The 19931-nt window shown below is 42.1% G+C and overlaps 1 protein-coding gene and 1 long non-coding RNA gene across 4 annotated transcripts in view; one reads left to right on the top strand and one right to left on the bottom strand.

The window, feature by feature from the left end:
- NR2C1 (nuclear receptor subfamily 2 group C member 1) overlaps positions 1-14664 on the bottom strand; it is a 25152-nt gene extending 10488 nt beyond the window's left edge. Inside the window, exons 1-9 of one of the 3 annotated variants that reach the window (XM_081022502.1) lie at positions 14462-14664; positions 9879-9934; positions 6010-6085; positions 5242-5349; positions 3894-4124; positions 3045-3126; positions 2495-2674; positions 553-718; positions 380-470 (exon numbers count right to left, since the gene is read on the bottom strand). In XM_081022502.1, the coding sequence (XP_080878628.1) occupies positions 380-470; positions 553-718; positions 2495-2674; positions 3045-3126; positions 3894-4124; positions 5242-5349; positions 6010-6063 (912 nt within the window). In that variant the 5' untranslated portion in view covers positions 6064-6085; positions 9879-9934; positions 14462-14664. Of the gene's footprint in view, positions 1-379; positions 471-552; positions 719-2494; positions 2675-3044; positions 3127-3893; positions 4125-5241; positions 5350-6009; positions 6086-9878; positions 9935-13589; positions 13727-14461 lie in introns of those variants that run through there. The other 2 variants (XM_081022504.1, XM_081022503.1) reach the window with 2 other exon arrangements.
- On the top strand, positions 13770-19931 carry LOC308486169. Its single transcript, XR_013990985.1, has 2 exons — positions 13770-13808; positions 17266-19931. It is a non-coding gene; the product is annotated as an uncharacterized lncRNA (long non-coding RNA).

Genomic DNA, 19931 nt, shown 5'->3' with positions numbered 1-19931 from the left:
CATCCATGGCACAGTGACCCCAAAAGATTGTATTGGGCTCAGAAGAACACAGTTTGAAGCAATTTGATTTGCTAGCTCTATCCTTAAATGAATAAAGGCAGGTAGGAAGAAAGAAAGGAAGAAAGAAGGAAGACACAAGGAAAGAGAGAGGTTGCTTCCTGCCTCTGCCCTGCTCCCTGCTGTAAGGACCTGCAGACATTTTCCTGTGCATACCCCAATGTTGTTGTTTTATAAAAAAGAACCACACAACGGGGGGGTGGGGGTGGACAGAAGAAACATTGATTCCTTAAGCATGCCAAACAAATGTTACTACTACAAAATATTTAGACAAGTGAATCCACTAAAGTTTATTTCATTAATGTGTTATTACATCATATACCTTATCCTGAGTCATCAACACTGCAGGCTCATTTTTTATACCAGACTGATGAATGTTCACAAACATTCCGGACTCCAACATTCCTGTTGATCTGAAATAAAAAGGCAAAAATGTTTGCTTATGACCAAAAAAACTGCCACAAAACTATTTAATCTAGATCCATATTTGCATACCTTGCCGTTTCACTGTCTGTTACAAAAGTTGGAGTGGCTGTAAGTGGGCTCCGCAAATCTTTTCTGATATAGATCTTTTCTGTAGAAGCTGCACAATTTGAAGACTTTTCCCGTGATACTTCAACAGGTTTCCTCTCACACTGAACAGCTACAAAAGGGTGTGGAGCTATCAGTAACAATCCAAAATTCACACACAATTGGCTGTTAAAAACAAGTTTCTTTTCAATTTCTACTATCAACTTTGTAGTTTAAATAAACTAATCCTAACAAATTTGTTTTCTGTTCACTGAAAACACTTCTTGCAATCGCCTAACCATGATCAGAGATTTAAGACAAAAGACAGAACCTCCCAACCCTTCAGTTCTTTCCCTCCTGTGTATTAACTCCCCTAGCCTTTAAACATAACTTTAGGCTTGATACAACTATGGTTAAGTTCACTGGAAGGAATTCATGCATGAGAAGAAAAGGGCTTCAGGCAGAAATCCATAATCCCACAGCTCATCTCTAAATACTTTCCAGTCTCTTTAACACTGGCAATGTTGTCTGTTAACCCACAGATACTCAAAAACATTCAAGGGCTATGCCTATTTATACATTCACCATCATTTGAAGAAAGCAGTAAGTTTGACAGGAATACTGAAGTTTGTTTAAGAGTCCCTCCAGCAGGTGCTTTTAAATTTTCCACCTTCAAGGAAATCCTATTCACAGTTGCCAATCAACAGTTTAAATTTGCAGGAGTTTGAGATTAAGTATTTAGTCCCTATGGGGTATAGCCTGGCCCTTTGGGCCTCACTGTCTTCTTAGATAAACTGAGTGCACCCTCTAAAACACAAGGATGGGGGACATCTGGCCTGCCAGGAGATCCAATTTAACCGCAATGTCATTTTCCCCAAACCATGCCCAACAACTGACATAACTCTTTTACAGGCTTTCTTTGGCTGTTCATGTGAGTCAACACAGCAAGATTCAATCCTTACTCAATAGCTAATGAGAGGAGGTTAAATTCTGCTGAGTTTGGCTGCACATGCCTTTTGCCAGCATGGAACAGCAGCTGGCTGTCATACACTTTGGAACCCTGCACAAGGGATTTTGATAGGTGTGTGGACAACCCCCATGTCAATCATGTGAGGTAATAATGACTTCATGTGAGTGGGCAGTCCCACACAACAGTCAAATTTGGCTGTGAGGCCAAGCTTGATATGGATCTGGTCCGTAGAACTAAAGGGATTCCCCATCTGTATTTTAATACAACCAAAGCATCCCTCTGGTTGGGTGACACAGAGGGATGATAGTGGTAAGTAAACTGTCTTTTGCTTGTTCAAAATTACTGATCATTCAGGAACATGGAAGGCAGTTTGAACACCACCACTTTGAGAAATTTTTACTTTTGATTTTGTCTGCTTATTGCAGTACTGTAAATCAAAAGAAGACTTTCTCAACTGTACAGCCACTGCACCGCATATGACCAACCACAATACACAGGAAACAACTGTTTTGTATGTGACCAAAGCACATGCGATCACTGACGCACGCAACACTTTTGGCCCTAGAAGTGGGTGGGAGCGGAAGGGGACAGGGGCAAAATGAGCTTACATGAGCATTTTATGAGATGGTGGGGAAGATCTTGTCAAATCCCAAGTATGAGTGTCTTCCAGAAATAGTGAAGGGCTTTTTATCTTCAACGGTAAGCAAAAATGTTAGGGAAAGGCCAATATGCTCTTGCCACTTGAAGACTCATGTACAGGACTTCAGAGCAAAAAGTGACAATTCTAAATTTAAGACTTTGTAGCATCAGTAGCATCTTGCCACTAAAAATTCAATTAATTCTCAACTACTAATTTGAATGTAATGAGTGGAGACTGGGTAAGAACACATATCAGCAATTAAATCCTCCAATAATTATCACCCTCCCCACAGTAAACCTATAAACACTCATACTTACAATCTTGTTTCATTCCAAATGCAATACACCTCTGAAGTCTACAGTACTGACATCTGTTTCTGTGATGCTTGTTAATCACACAGTCTCTTGTCCCACGGCATGAATACACTAAATTCTTTCGTATGCTTCTTTTAAAGAATCCTTTGCATCCTTCACATGTCACTGCTCCATAATGGCGTCCTGAATACATGATATAATGCATTAATTATGAAGTATTAGTCTTATGTTTTATTTAATTGCTTACATTTGTATTTATTTAATAGAATTTTATATACTGCTTAACCATTGAAACCTCTCAGTTTACATATGCTATCTACATTAAAATTTATAATGAAATCAGTATTAAAAACAAGAATTACTATACTAGGAAAGACTTAATTAGTTGTGTTGAACAAATGATGGCTGATTATATTCAAAAGAACTTGTAAGACATCAGAACTATGCTTGCTGTCCTAGTACAAAAGGTTTGTTTAAAACACATGACAAAAACAGTTAAATTACAGAGTGAAATGCCAATTATTTTGCAAAGTAGAACTACATAGCGACTTACCTGATGCCTTGTCTCCACAAACAACACAGAGATCAAATACTTTATTTAGGGTCTGTTCTATGGAAGAATTGTCTGTTAAAATCTGAAAGCAATCAAACAAATAAATGACTTCTCAGCTCCTCCAACTTCTTGGATTAAATTATTAGCTATAAATTAAATGCCTGATCCTGTGAAATGCAGGAACATGAAAAAGCACTTTTACACTAAACTACGGCCAAGATCCAGAAATACTTTTGGCAATAAATATATTGGAAAACATTAAACCAGAGATGGGGAACCTGTGGACCCCCAAAATTCATTGGACTTCATGTAGCCTTTGTAGGTCTACAGGCAGGCCATACTAACTTGGTCTGATTTGATCACGTGGAAAGGCACCAATTTCTCTCCCTTGCATTAAATGAATCTAATACTAAGTAGGAAAAAGTGAACCACAGCACTAATGAGACATAGGACCAATCATGTCACTCAGTAGAAGGAGAAAGTGTGCCAAATTGCTGGCCACTCAGATGACAATCCGAGCTGCTTGGAGAGCGAGTGAAATAATGATAAATAAATAAAACTGGCTGCCTTTCAAAGCAATAAACCAGCATTTTGTGAACCTTAAAAAAATTAAAGCATTTTTCTCTGAATATTGCTTCCTTTTCCAGTAAGAAAGCACACATGCCCTGCAATATTATTTTTTACAAGACAGCAAATAAGCTACTTTCTTATGCATAAGTGGACTATCAATCCACAAAACATACAGGATACTGCACTGCAGCTTATAAAGCAGGACTAGGATGAACATGAAGTAGAAAGTCTAGGTCTCAAAAGTAATTTGATAAGTCCTAACAGTATGAGACACCATACCTGAAAATGTTGTGCAGATATATCTGGGGATGCAAAAAACAGTTGGTTGACTCCTGCAGCATCTGGAGTTGTTAGGAAAACCTTTCCTGGAGTGGCATCTTGTCTTGCAAGGATCACTTTGCTTGGGGTAGAACCATCATGATTTGTTAATATGAACTGCTTGCCTGTCGCAGTCTGATCAAGTGCTGTAACAATCTGAATCTTCTGCCCCGTCTGCTGATCTGTGACAATCTGGTGACACATTTATTTCAAGTTATGGTAGCTTATGATTAAAAGGTGTGTCTAGCGGAATTATGGTGTAGTCAAGTGTGATTAAAGAAAATGGAACTATATTAACTGTTTTCAATAGCTCCAGCATATATTACATGAATCAGCATCCTAGCTCATTCACCTAGTGCTATGATCACTCAATTAGGAGTGCTCCATACTGTAAGACACGTCCACATTTAGTTTGCAAAAAACAAAAGCTTCACAACCATCCAGCTTGGAAATTAGATGCTGAATTCTTCAGAATTCATTCTAACATAACATTTGTGAAAAACGATTCTCTGTTTTCAACGAGAGTTACTCCTAGGTAAGTATGCACAGGATTGGAGACTGTGATATGAGGTCCACTATGGCAGGAGAAATCTGACACTTTAGCTTTTTACACTATACATTTTCATTTATAAAGCACTGAGTTGTAGAAGATCACAATATAATCTCTCCTAAATTCATACATTTTGAGTGATATTCAGCATTAGTCACACGTGGAGTAGACATTAATAAAAGAACCTCAAGTCCTTTTATTTCAATAGGTCTGCTTTGAGCTTGACTTGATTACATATAACCCTTTGTTTCCAGGAACTATGGGAACATGGATACCACAATGGTGAAAAACCAATCTGCAGTGCACAAATTAAGATTAATTTAGTAAAGCTTGTTAAAGCATGTATTGTGTACATTCACAATATAACCCCAAACTTGAGAGTTGCCAGGTTTCACAGATTTGACCTGAAGTTTCAGGGCTTCAGCTTCCTTCCCAAGGTTCTCTAGGAAAACAATCTAATGTTCTAAAAAGGGACGGGAGGACAATATCTTTTGGCCCAGGGGCCATATTTATAGCCTGCCACCTCTCCAAGAATCACATGTTGGTGGTGGGTGTGACATTGGTCACACTCACACAGAGGAACATCACATTTGGGTTAAATCCAGTGCTTATAATACCATGCTTTGGTTGTGGAAGAACTGCACAATGGGGTAAGTTTCACAGAGTCTCCATTTATTGCTCAATTGTTTCAGAAATCTATTGTTATATGGTGCTCAGGACACATTTTTCAACTAGTTAAGTATTTTAGACTGACTGTACCTGTATGCGCTGGGGTAAGGAGAGACCTGTATCAGCAGGAACAATCTGAATTCTTTGTGCTGTCCCATCCATTAGTGTTTGTGTGACAGATCCTTGGGAATGTGCTATCTAGAACAAAAAACAAGGCAGACTAACTACATGAGCAAAGTTTGGCAGGCATAGCAAATGGGTCAAATTGCTCTTTCACTGCAGCAGCACACAAGAAGCTAATTCAGGAATCAATGTTGATAGCTATCAAATAATATCCCCCACAGAAGTGGATTTTTCCAATAAGTGTTAGTTAAAGACTGTGTTAGAGCAATCCTTCTACACATTTGTATTCCCTGCAACCACAGAACAGAATCACTGACAGCTGTGCTTAAGAATTGGCTACTTGTTTAAGATCCACTTTAAGCACATTTCCTAGTTACTCAGCCCCTGGCCCCAAGAGATTCCTGTATCTGAATAGCCATTACATACACACAACTGGCTTACTTACAAGCCACTTGGAATGTATCTGCTGTAGATAATCAAGCTAGGTGGGTATCCAGACACAGGAGTAACTAGTGGAAGCAGCTCTTTGTAATAAGTAAACATGACTTTCTCCAAACTGTAACACTTTGCTGAATTATCAAACAAAATCACCATCTGCTAGAATTTTCTGGAACGCAATTTAGCATCTTTAACATAAATAAAAAAGCAATATATTCCAGAGCAATGGACAATGAATTATTAAGGACATTTTTATATAGCAACTTGAGTCGGTATAGTGTAAAAATGTACACGTACCTCCCCTATTTGCTGTTCAATAATTTGATGGGCCAATTCCTCAATAGTTGCCATGATCCTGAGTCACTAGTGTTTCCTGTAAAACAGATGTTTTTAAGAGAAAACCAGAACAAAAGCAAGCAATGGTTGTCAAGATTTTATTGATGGCACATCAGCAGCAGTGCTCTGAAAAGCAGCAATGTTTGTCAACTCTTAAAATACACAGCAATCGTATTCACAAATCACACCACACTACTGCTAAGCTAGTGATGTGTCTATAGCTAAGCCTTACGTTTAACAACTTCCCTAGACCAGGAATTCTATGTTGGTGAGGCGAGTGTGCTAGTGGACGGCAAACTACTTCTTCTATTCCTCCCTTGCAAGTTTGGTTTCTGTGCTAGCTGTGGAGAAAAGCAAGTCTCCTTCATGGTAGAAGGGAACTTTTTAAATTAGCAGGTCAAAAGAATCCAAGCCTGTGTTTCCATGCTAGATGCTGAAGAGGGGACCTCCTACATGGCCAGCAGGGAAACAGCAGATAAGTATAAAAATAAACTGCAAGTCAGTAACATACATGGGTTTATTTACAATACTGCTATAGTTACTTGTGAGTGGTACCTCAGTTTTGAGTAGACAGAAATATTTTTATTCTAAAAAATACTTTTACAGTACTGCCTTTCTTTAACAACCACATCAATGGCAAAACAAGTAACAGTCTTGGATACCACGGTCAGAAAGATGAGATATAAATAAATACTATGTCCTGCCACTTGGGTTCTCCTGACATCATACATTTTAGACCATTCATAACATACCAGATCTTAAGTGCTTTTTGTTTGCTTTCCTTTGGCAGGGTAAATAGTTCCTCTGACAAAACATCCCTCTTGCTCTTCATCCAAAATATTTCATATTGACTAATTGCACAGATGAGACACTGTGATTGCTACATGGAGTGAACAAACAAACCAATCATCAAAATATCAGTAAGCAAACACTCTCTCATGCCACTCCATAAATACCCCTAATTGATTTCAACATAATCAAATGGGGCACTAGATTTGACTTAATCAGCAAGTGAGAGAACTACACAGACGTAGCAGCAGTTGTAACCACATGCCTTCATTCTCTCCTACCTCCCCAAATACCTCCCAACACACACACACACACACACACACACACACACACACACAGAGCTAGTTGCTTACTAGAGACCTTATCCATGCAGGATCATGTGCAAACATTTTCCAGCTGAACAGAAAACCATCTGCCAATTGTTTGTCAATTACAAGTGAAACATTTTCACTTATAATTTATTTTCATAAATCTCCCTCTGGATAACCTTTCTGCACATCTTCTACAGACTTCTCTTAAATAATCAGCATAATTGAGACAAAGGTTATGACTCATTATTTTTGCAGGAATGCCACAAGATCACAATTATAGTGTAATTAATATTTAATTGTTGCTTCACTGCTATAATCTTCAAGTGCTCTGTGAAAAGGGTAATCAATTCATGTTGTGGTTCGAGGACCCGACCCCCGCGATGTGAAATGAATACACAAGGACACATGATATAAGGTTAATGGGCATGGAAAGGCCACAACTTTATTGATTACAGCAGTGAAAAGGTATTGGCTTAGGCATTGGATCTCTAAAACACGTGGGTTTATTCACCAGTAGGTGGAGCCTGTTGATGCTAATCCAACTATAGGCTCCCCCCTGATGTCACCGAGGGTAGGGCCATGGCCTCCCGCCAAGCAGGCATCGGACAGAACACACGACCGCCAGATTCCTTTAACGGAATACCCAAAAATTGAAGGCATAGGTGATGGCCACACCTAGCCCTTCGACACACCACAACACATTATTCCAATGCCTAACCTACCCACCAATACCACAAAAGTTGTGACGATTGCTACGAGGTAGGCGAAAAAACCAAAAAGCCTAATGCCAAATGGAAAAACTCCTACCAGGCCCCCTGGACAACCAGGGCGACCAACCTAAGGTCCATAGCAAGGCCAATGACCTAAGCCCTAACTCTAAGGGAGTGGTGGGTGGGTGACTCGCGACGAGATGACGGCGAAGAATGAGGCCAGAGAGAGGCTGGCACCGCAGCATAAGGCTGCTGAACACGCCCCCTCCGAGGCACCTGGTTGGATGCCTGCAGAGGGGGCGTGGGCGCCAGCCAGGTGAGGTGGAGGCAGGGGGCAACCGCCCCCTGCTAGGGGCGGTGCTCGGGCTCCCGCCCACAACCACTCCCCTCTCTTCCAGGGAGGAGAGTCTTTGTGGTTCGAGGACCTGACCCCCGCGATGTGAAATGAATACACAAGGACACGTGATATAAGGTTAATGGGCATGGAAAGGCCACAACTTTATTGATTACAGCAGTGAAAAGGTATTGGCTTAGGCATTGGATCTCTAAAACACGTGGGTTTATTCACCAGTAGGTGGAGCCTGTTGATGCTAATTCCTTTAACCGCCAGATTCCTTTAACGGAATACCCAAAAATTGAAGGCATAGGCGATGGCCACACCTAGCCCTTCGACACACCACAACACATTATTCCAATGCCTAACCGCCACCCGAGCCAATAAGGCTCGCCGCCAATACCCTCACGGCTGTAACCAATCCCTAATGCCGCTGATGACACTATCTAGCCAAATCTTGTTCCCCTGGTCAGAGGGAAGCACCCTGTCATTCCGGTATAAGGCCCAGTCGCCGATCCGGATTTGGTCATGAATAATGACTCGGCCATTCATGAAGCGCACCCAACGGGCCACTGCCCGATTTACGAGTTTCCTGGTTTTTTCAATGGCAAACATATGTGTTGTAGTTGTCATTAACATTTTTTACATTATTTTACTTATTAACTACATTTATATCCCACCCTTCATCGAAGCTCACATTTCATGCACTTGTAAATACACAATCAAAATGTGTTTTCTGAGTTTTGCTTAGAACTGAAAATTAGCCATGAATTACAATAGGGATTTTTTTACTGAATTATTTTATCTGTTTTTATATAAAATCTTTGTTCTTGTGGAGCAGATAGACAGTCAGATAACTTGTTATATTTATATATATATATATATATATATATATATATGCACAAAGCGGTGGTGTACAGGTCTATTGCATAACAATATCGGACAATATATTCGGCTCTGTCAAAACTCAAGAGAGAAGTAGTACTGACCCTCAGCCTTCTACACTGATAAACCTCTTGTTCTCTACAGAGAACTCACAACAGGGGAATTTTTCTGCGTAAGCAAGAAAGGGAAGGTGCAACTAGGTTTGTGGACCCTTGACCAACTGCCTTATTAACCAAAATACAGTACAGTCGTACCTCCGGTTACATATCCCTCTGGTTACATAAACTTCAGGATACGTAAGTGGCAAACCTGAAAGTATATTTCTAGGTTTTTGCCGCACGCGCATGCGCAGAAGCGCTCTACCGCCACACGTGCATGCACAGAAGCAGTCTCTCCAGTTGCAAAAACCTCGGGATCCGGCCAGACCTCTGGAACGGATCCCATCCGCAACCAGTGTGGTGTAGTGGTTAAGAGCGGTAGTCTCCTAATCTGGGGAACTGGGTTCGCGTCTCCGCTCCTCCACATGCAGCTGCTGGGTGACCTTGGGCCAGTCACACTTCTTTGAAGTCTCTCAGCCCCACTCACCTCACAGAGTGTTTGTTGTGGGGGAGGAAGGGAAAGGAGAATGTTAGCCGCTTTGAGACTCCTGAAGGGGAGTGAAAGGCGGGATATCAAATCCAAACTCTTCTTCTTCTACCACTGTACATAAAATGTACAGTGGACCAAATCCTATACTTTATGAGTCATAGTTTTGCATTTTTAATTTTTTTTATGGAATCTATAAATTAGCATTCTTCTTACCTATATACCAATGTTATACTCCACTTCTGGTGTACATAATCAATTTCTAGAGACTCCTATAATTAAATAAAAAGAGATCATTGTAGTTTCAAATATCGTATTGGAATTGTTTACAGAATAAAAATAATTTATAATGTTATGCTCCACAAATAATTATTAAAGTACCATCTATACAGATTTATAGAACATTTAATTATATGATTTAAGATTTTATCAGCAATTACTTAAAACTATTCAATAGCATTATTAATTCATATATGAATCAACTTATAAGGCAGTTATCTGCAGAAAATAAAGAACTTAAGAAAACATAACAGATTTGTGAGAAGATGTGCACTGTTTCATCAAGTTCATAATGGTGCAGTCTAGACATTATCTAGCTGGCAAAAGCTAGATTCTTCAGTCTATAAATCTGTACTGAGCTTCTGCCTTTCAGCCTTGGGAGGTAAAGGGAAAGTGGAGTCTTGGAAGCTGTATTGTGTTACCAAAGCTGGTTAATGTTCATTAACATAGTGAATTTTCTTTCCTTTTCTTTGATTTGTTGAACTCTTGGCTTTTACCATACCCAACAACAGTGGATCTCAATTCATCAGTTATCTTAGGCTTCTAGGAAGACTCTAGTACAGTGGTACCTCGGGTTAAGTACTTAATTCGTTCCGGAGGTCCGTTCTTAACCTGAAACTGTTCTTAACCTGAAGCACCACTTTAGCTAATGGGGCCTCCTGCTGCTGCCGCAGCACGATTTTGTTCTCATCCTGAAACAAAGTTCTTAACCCAAGGTACTATTTCTGGGTTAGTGGAGTCTGTAACCTGAAGCGTATGTAACCTGAGGTACCACTGTACATGTGAAACATCTGTTTGGTGTACAGGAAGTGGGGACTGTCTTCAAATGTTTTATATAGTAAAAGATAGACATACTTTAGTTGAAATAGATATGAGGAAATATTTTGTTTCTTAGTGCTGTGTTAAAAATCCACCAAGCTCAGATTTTGTTTCAGTGTGTGCATCTTGTCAAAAATGCTCACTGTATTGAACCTTTATTCTCAATAATAATGGAACTCACAGGTGGAAAATACTTTTATTTTTATAAACCTTTATTGTGTGTAAAGGGGATCGTTGCGTGGGTTCATATTATATTATCCCTTTGGAGCTGTGCTGTATCTTTATACTTTTTTTCCATCCAGGCTGCGATGTTAGAGAGATATACAAACACATACACACCCACACACCTTTATGTTTGCACTTTGTTGTTGTGATTGTTGTTGTTAATACATCGGTTTGATACACTGAATGATAAAATGGTAAGAGTTGGACTGGGACCCCATGGATCATCTAGTCCAAATCCCTGCAATGCAGGAATTGTCTCTCAAACTTAAGAGACAACACGAATGCAAATAACTTCTGATACAGTATGTAAATGTTGATCTATCAGGCTGGTGATGTGCTCTTATTTGAGGTCTAATGACAATGTTTATAAAAGCGGATGTTTTGAAAAATTGGCAAGAACTAAAAATTCAAACTGGGAAAACTGAGAATATAATTAGACTTCCAGTCCAGCTAGTTTCTAGTTATGAGTTACTGTACTTTGAAGAATATGACATAAAGTAACTTGAATTAATACTTCAGCTAACGATAACAGTTGGCTGAATAGCTCAACAGTGAAAGGGAAGATGTACCATCAATTAATATAGGGAAACTAACCTTGGAGAGCTGCTCTTGCTTAAAATTGGTTCATCATGTTTGAGAATGAATGATAACAAGTGTATTGAGAGAGGTGATCCAACTGACATTGTGTACTTAAGACTTACAAAAGGCTTCTGGCCAAGTACTTCACCTAACATTCTTGAGAAACCTTAAAGATTATTTAAATAAGCAAGCCTGAAACGTGGCTTTGAAGAAATCTGGATCATGGAGAACTTGCCCATTAGGTCCAGTTGTGGCCGACTCTGGGGTTGTGGCGCTCATCTCGCTTTATTGGCCGAGGGAGCCGGCGTACAGCTTCCGGGTCATGTGGCCAGCATGACTAAGTTCTGGCGAACCAGAGCAGCGCACGGAAACGCTGTTTACCTTCCCGCCAGAGCGTTACCTATTTACGGTATCTACTTGCACTTTGACGTGCTTTCGAACTGCTAGGTTGGCAGCAGCATGAGGAACCTTAGGAGTCATGAAAAAGAGGGAGGTCCCGTTTTACACCAGAGAGCAGGAATAACACTAGAACTTGCAGATAATCAATGAGCTCAAGGTGGCATACAAAAATATTTAAAATGCATATGTAAGTGCTTAATTAGGGTTCCTATATTTCAATAAGTGAGAATCCGGACCCAAAAGTTGTTGCCATGTGTTACCTTATCTCTGGATTTTCCCGGACATTTTCTTGATTTCTGCTCAGACACTGCTCCCGACAGCAGTATTCTGTGTGTGTCCAGGAAATTGCAATGTATGGCAACCCTAGCTTAATATATTTTTCCCACATTGAGTTAAAAATAGTAGAAGTTTTAAACTCAGTTGAGTTGCTGTAGTTAAGTGCTTACCTAGAACAGTCATTCGATTACTGTACTGCTACAATTTTATACAATATATTTTATAACTGAACTATTAAATACAAAGCCTTAACAAGTAGAGAAAAATTTAGATCATTTTTGTTTCCAGACATTTTTAATTTTATGCTTCAAGCAACGAGTGGTTTACACTACAGCATGCAGTAGTAGATCACTGGTTGAAAGACTTGGTGGGTGTAAAGGATTCACATAACAAGAAAGTTTTACTGCTGATTCTTTTTGCCATTAAGCCATTTCCATTATGAATGTTGATATGCTGTATTTGTATCTGGTATGAATAGTTTTGTTCATGTCCACTGGAATCTGCTTTGCTTGACAGCCTAAAAATATTTTAAATAAAGCATGTGCAACTCATGGATACAGAAGCAATCTATAAGGTACAACTCTTGTAAATTATTTCAGTTCTGATTACATTCCACTTTAGCTCTTATACACATATGTACACATCAGAACAGCCAGCTGAGCATTTCAACAGGCATTCAGGGGCATACTGTCTCCAAGTGGAGAAGAAAACAAATCAGCTATCATCTTCTAATCTTGATCATGATTCCGATCCAAGGAATATGTTCAATATTAAGTATCTTTAATTACAAGTTACAAATTTTTAATTGCACGTTACAAATAAAATTCAGTTTTCCAGCCACTTAGTCACACCATCTGACAAGACCCGTTAAGAAGGGTAAATTGAAAGACAGGGAAAGCTGTTAGTGTCACTTTCTCTCATGGCAAAAGGTATGCCCTTCCTTTTCACTGTACCAAAAATACCGCACCCAAGGCCACGAGCCTCTCCAGTATGTCAAAGAGGAAAGTAATAACTGAAGGGCACAGACCGGAATGAACCAAGGCCAAATAAAGCTTTCACTCCCTATTCAAAGGAGCCACCATTGTGCACACAAACAGATGTATATGAAAGGGTCCAGGAGAAATATAATGATCTATCTTTCCATTATTGGTTAATCATCCAAAATTATGGAACAAAGGATGACTAGTGGCTACCACATGGGCTGTATTTTCATAAGCAGCATTTTTGTAAGTGGTAAACCCGACTCTAGACTACAGGAGCTATAAATATTTGAGCACTCCCCTGCGAAAAGTACACTGAAAGCGAGGGCAGAGCCTCTCCCCCCCCGCCCCGCGAACACTGAACACCCACGTGCGGGAGCTTCTGTTGTCGCTTTTGTATGGAGGATCCTTCAACCAGGTGAGTTTCCTCCACCTGTAACTTTAGTACAGCATACTGTAAAAGACGAGGAAGTGACGCAGCATCTGCCTCGCGTGCACAAGGTCCATTGGTGCAACCCCCCTACCCCCCCCCGGCATCTCAAAAGGAGGAAATGCCCCCTGTGCTGAAGACCCTGGAGGGCCGCTGCCGGTCAGTGTAGACAATACTGAGCTAGTAAGGGCCTTCGGTGTGACTACTCGGGGTAAGGCAGCTGCTTCCTACGTCACACGCCCAAGCTCCTCGCGCCGCCTTCACCTGCCGTTTGAGGCCGCAAGGCCTCAGGCTCCAGCCAAGGACCAGAGGAAGGGAGGCAGGCGGGCGCTGTTGCCGGAGCGACCGGGTCAGCGCGGTGAGGGCCCAGCCCGCTGTCACTCGCTCGCACAAAATGGCTGCTGCGGGGCCAGACTGAGCACCGCCGCCGCCGCCGCCACCCGCTCCCACCTCGCGCGTGCCCCGCAGGCTCCATCAGCCTCGGCGCAGGAGAGCCCTGGGCCTGCGGAGAGGAGAGGAGCGGGTCCCGGGGCGCGGCTAGGATCCGGGGAGGGGAGACGCAAGCCTTTCCTGTGGGTGAAAGGTCAGAGGGGCGGCGGCGGCGGCGGCAGCAGGAGGAGCTGGTGCTGCTACTACCGCCGCCACATGGGGAACGGCGCCCTCCCGCCGCCGCCGCCGCCTCAGGGCACGGAGCAGGCGCCGACGAGGAGGCTCCCTGAGGCGGCAGCCGAGGCCCAGAGGCACCGGGAAGGCCTCGGGCAGCGCCGCCGGAGCCCCTCCTTTTCCTCCCCGCTGCCCTCTCCGCGTCATACCTGACAGCCGCGGCGCAGCAGCAGCTCCTTGGGGTTTAATTTGTCGGTGGCGGGTCCGGATCTGGGAGGTCAGAGTTCGTGACCCCGCTCCCCGCGTTCCGTCCAGCCCCGTCTCTCGCGTGGCGTAACGCCGTTCTGCCTTCCCCTCCCCCAACCGCCGCCGCAGCTGCCGCCGCCGCCACCAGCATCAGCACGGCTGCGCTTGCGCAAAGCGAGCCCATGGCGGAGGCGGGGCGAGTGTCACCGGGCCGGCGGGGAGAGAGTGGGAGGAGAGGAGGGAGAGAAGAAACCCCCCCCCCCCCACACACACACCCTGAAGTTGTCACAGCGATGCTGGGACGGGCGGGTACGGCAGCTAGAACAGCCCTTCCGAATCTGTAACCGGAGAGGTTTTTTTGCTCTCAGGGCTTTTGTTGCTTTTGGACTCCAGCTCCCGTCAGCCCCAGCCAGCAAGGCTAACGGACAGGAATGATGGGAGTTGTAGTCCAGCAGCATCTGAAGGGCCAAAAGCCTTGTAAAAGGGTGCACGTAGCCTGCCTTGTTGGGGTTTCAGTGTTTAGCCGTTTATTGTGCTAACCAAACAACAAACAATAAAAATATTTAGAATATTAACATATGTTCTGTAGTAGTATGCAATTATTAGAACAGGTTATGAGTTGCATCCCGTTTTAGTGCTGATCAGAGTAGACGCACTGAAATGTAGTCTTACAATAAAGGGATTTAAGGACAGAAGTCATTGAGTAAGCAGGGGCATTCAGTACCATTACATGTACTTAGGCCTAATTTCAAGAGATATGATGATGATGATGATGATATTCTTCAGTTATGTTATCTTCCTCAAAGCAACTTGCAACTAAACATGACACCATTTTAACATGTAATATAATGAAAAAATACACACTTGTGACATTGGTACTGTTAGAAGAAAAAACTGCTCCTTTCCCCTTATGGGGTATTCCAGAGCCTGTAGAGTCCTCCTAAGGTTCCTTATCAGCAGGAGAAAGTAACAGAGACCAACCAGAGGATATTGAGAAGCAAAGCTGCAAGCAAGCCTGATCTATTAAAGAAATTGTTGCAACAGGGACTGCCCACTCACCACAGGCAGGAGGAAGGAGAACCCTGAACAATGGTGCACAAGTCCTTATATAGACTTTTGAAATTGCCCACCCTGTAGCCCAAGACCACCCCCCTGAAACATCATACATACATCACAGAAGGAGGCAGTCTGCAGCAGAAATCCTGTTTGCCAAGATACCTACTGATGGTCACTGACTGCATTATCTGGACAGTCTAGCCATTCTTTTGTGATGGTTAATACTTTAGTTCCTGAATCCAGGTCACAGGCTCACCCTATTCATACACAATGCGGCCTTAAGACAGGATTTGCAAGCAAAAAGACAATGGGAAGGCTTTCCCCATTTGCCTCCCTTAAAGCAGAGGAATATTTGAGGTAACTGGGAGAGTCAAAATGGCTTCAGGATTGCTCTCCTGTATTACCGGTATTTCAGACACATGGTTTATGTACTTATGTATGTGTTTGCCTTGTACATTTATGAACATTTAATTTATATTTGAGACCTTAGAATTCTTATAACAGTATCTTGCCCCTTAATGAGTCTCTGTAAAAACTGAATCTGCTTGGGACCCTCTGGAGATCTAGATGTGAGTAAACAATCAAGTAGTACTGTTGCCTGGGAAGCAGGTGAGCCAAGGATGGCTGTGCAGTTTACCTTTGATGTAGCTGTATTCCCTCACCTCCTCAGCTTCAGTGTGCTGCTGCTTTGGGAAGCTTAGGTGATGGTGAGCAAGACTGCAATCTTGTACACAGTTATCTAGGAGTAAAAAATGCCCCTTTTCCTTCAGAAGATAGACTTGGCCATTGTCATTCATGATTTAATTGAAAAATACATCTGGGAGCTCTGCTGACCTGCTTATGAACTTGAGCAGGTCACTTATCTCAGTCAGTAGTCTGCCTTCAGAAAAACAGATGTTGCAGCAATAAACGGATAGTGTAGTGTTTTGGATTTAGGTGTGCACAGTGCTATACTAGAAAAGAGGTGCCAGAACTCATCATGAACACCTCCCTTGTTCTCTTATAATGTCAATGGCACCCACCTGAGAGGTGCTGGAACTGAGTTCCAGCTGGAAAAAAAGCCCTGGGTGTGAACCAAGTGAGTGCAAGTCACTTGACTCCATCTAGTTCAGCACTCTGCTTCTAAGCAGTGGCTTATCAGCTCCACATGGGAAACTTAAATGTAAGACATGAGGGCAACTGTATTCCTGTTTGTCCCCAGCTCCTGCTATGAGCAGTGGCAGCTAGGAAGAGATTTGTGCTTGCCCAATGCAATGTATTTATATGTTTCGATCTGTATTATACATACATCTTCTGTCTTGCTCATGCTCCAGCATGGCCAATATATTAAGAGCTATAGTCGATAATTTTTCCTCTCTTCCCCTTGACACCTCAGGCAGTTCTTTCAGAGCTCTTGTTTTTTGCTGAGGAGTGGAAATTAGGGAAGCACCCCAAAGATGGCTTGAGGGTACTCACCTCATCAGCCTCCTGCTAACAAGAGTTATATCTTCAGTGTATTGAATGGATGTGAGTGATAAGCCCATCTTCCTAGGCAGCAGATACTATTAGGAGACAAAGGGACAATCTGGGGAGTCCCAGGATTTAAACTACTGTAGAACATACATAGTCCTATGTAGCCACTGCATGTAGTGATATAAAAAGGTAAAAGGACCCCTGGACGGTTAAGTCCAGTCAAAGGTGACTATGGGGTACTGTGCTCATCTCATTTCAGGCTGAGGGAACCAGCGTTTGTCCACAGACAGCTTTCTGGGTCATGTGGCCAGCATGACTAAACCGCTTCTGGTGCAACGAGACCCCGTGACAAGTGCCAGAGTGCACAGAAACGCCATTTACCTTCCCGACGCAGCGATACCTATTTATCTACTTGTGCTGGTATCCTTTTGAACTGCTAGGTTGGCAAAAGCTGGGACAGCAACGTGAGCTCACCCTGTCCTGCAGATTCAAACAGCTGACCTTCCAATCGGCAAACCCAAGAGACTTGGTGGTTTGGACCACAGTACCACCCATGTCCGTACGTAGTGGTATATGCTGTAGTGTAGCCTTGTATTTAAGTGATAGACAAGGAATTGTATTGAGGGGTGTGAGTGTCAGGCTGATTGAGGAGGGATGGATTGCTTTGTTCCTCTGTGTCCAACTTAGCAACCAAGTGGGTTGCCAAAAGAGGGACCACCCCTCCATGGCCAACACAGAAATGCAAAACTCTGTCCCTCTTTTGCCTGGCCCTGGAAGACTAATAAAACATTTTGTAAACTAGTATGGTCTTATTTTATTTATTTATTAAATTTATATAGCCACCCATCAATAAATACTTCCTTGGTGGCTTACAAAACAAATAACGAAGACAAGTGTACAGTAATTAAAATCAATATGCAACAAAAATTACAACATTTTATTTATAAATTACTTATTTTACAAGGCTCCTCTAAGTGAATGGCTGCTAAAAAGAGCAGCAAGGATCCTGGGGGCTGACAGTGCAGTAGAAACTGCCAGAAATACACCCAGGTATAGCATATCTCTGTTTTATTTTAAAATACACACAGACTCCATAACTGTGACTGATTTGCAGGCATCTCATTACAGGACCCAAGCTAGGTTTCTTTGGAAAGAAGTGCACAGGGGGCAGAGAAACATTGTCAGCCATATGGCTGTCAAATCCAAATTTAGTGGCCGGAATATTTTGGGCAAGCAGGTAAGTGTAATATTTTATCAATACACACACAGTGTTTATTATATTCAGGAGACTCTGCTTTTACTCATTTGCCACTGGGCGAGGGAGACACTTCAAATTTATTTTGATAAAAACGTAACTACGTATTTCTGATTACTTTCAGTTGTTTTAATTTGCAACATTAAAAGTTCTGTTCATTCTGTTCATTCTGTTATTGTCAGTACAATCTATAAGAGCACTTGAAAAATTATAGAACAGTAGATGAAACAAAACTGTCAGTGCCTCTTACATTCTGTGACACTTCTACACTTGAGATCACTGAAACCTGTTAAGCATATTTCTTAAATTGTTAAGGGATTACATAAACATACCACATTCCTTTTTTGCAGACACTTAATTGGAAACAATATTGCTTGCTCTATTCTATAGCATCTACTTGACAAGGAGTAAATCACTATAACTATATCAACTCCCTCTAAACCAGACCACAGTAGTAGTAATTAAATAAATCAGAACCCAGAAGGTCATCTTGCAACAACATTGCTCACAGAACATCTTTTGATTCATTTCTCCCTTCCCGCTAATGGCAGCTCTACTGACCAAGCCCTTTCTGAACTATACAGTACTTCAAAATGTTTCCAGATTCAACACCAAGATGCTTCTATTAAGAGCAGGGGGAAGAGTGAAAAGGCCCAGCACCCACACACAAAGCTAAAGGGGCTGCCTAGATTGCAACCGCATATTGTTAGTTACTTGGTTCATAATGGTAGTGGTATTTGCAGTCTTGCATTTCTTTTCAAATACTCAGGAGCAGCCTCTGCCAACCTAGTGCTGTCCAGCTGTTTTGGGGCCAAAACTCCTATCAGCCTCAAGTCTCCAAGTGTGCTCCCACTTCTTCCTTTGTAGTCACACTTGACTTCAGTGCTTTTTGAACACAGTGCCTTTTTCAGAAAAAAGGCTCAAAATCAGGGCATGGCTGTGAAGGAGGAACTGGGAGTACACTCAAGCTTTAGAGCAGTATTATTCAATCTTGGGTGCTGTTGTACTACAACTCCCATCTTCACCAGCAAACTTAGCCAATGGTCAACAACATCTGGGGACCCAAGGTTGACGAATACTACTTTAAAGTGTGCTCTCAATATTTCGTATCAACTGATGTGATATGCCAGGTAATTGGCACGTGGCTGTCAATATGACCTGCAGAAAGTTGGCCATTTTGGGATTCCATCCCTTGAGCTAAAAGTGGCTTCCCACTTCTGCTTTAGGCGAAATTCCTATACTAGCAAGCTCCTTGGTATTTGGCTATCATTCATCCTGCTTATTAAGAACTCTTCTGCAATCACCTTGGGGTTCACTGTTGGGCAAAAAATGTAGTGTATAGCACACTCTGTACATGGTCCAAGACAAAATGGGACTGTGGGGCGGGAGCAGAGTGTACCAGCCTTCAACCCGTGCACTTCAGATGTTGCTAGACTCCCAATTTCCATTAGTCCCAGCCAGCATGGTCAAGGATCATGGAAGCTGTAGTCCAACAACAGCTGAAAGGCACCAGCTGGGGAAAGCTGGACTATACAGAATAGCTCCTCAGTTAAGAAACCATTTTAATACAGAAGCAGTTCCTCTGTTTTGAATTTTCCCATTGAAAACAGACACCTACTAACATGAAATCAGTTATTTTTTATCCTACATAGGCCAGCCAATATATTTAA

The sequence above is a fragment of the Podarcis pityusensis genome (assembly GCF_964106645.2).
Source record: "Podarcis pityusensis genome assembly, chromosome: 10".
Classification (NCBI taxonomy): domain Eukaryota; kingdom Metazoa; phylum Chordata; class Lepidosauria; order Squamata; family Lacertidae; genus Podarcis; species Podarcis pityusensis.
This window is presented reverse-complemented; position numbering and strand designations above follow the sequence as displayed.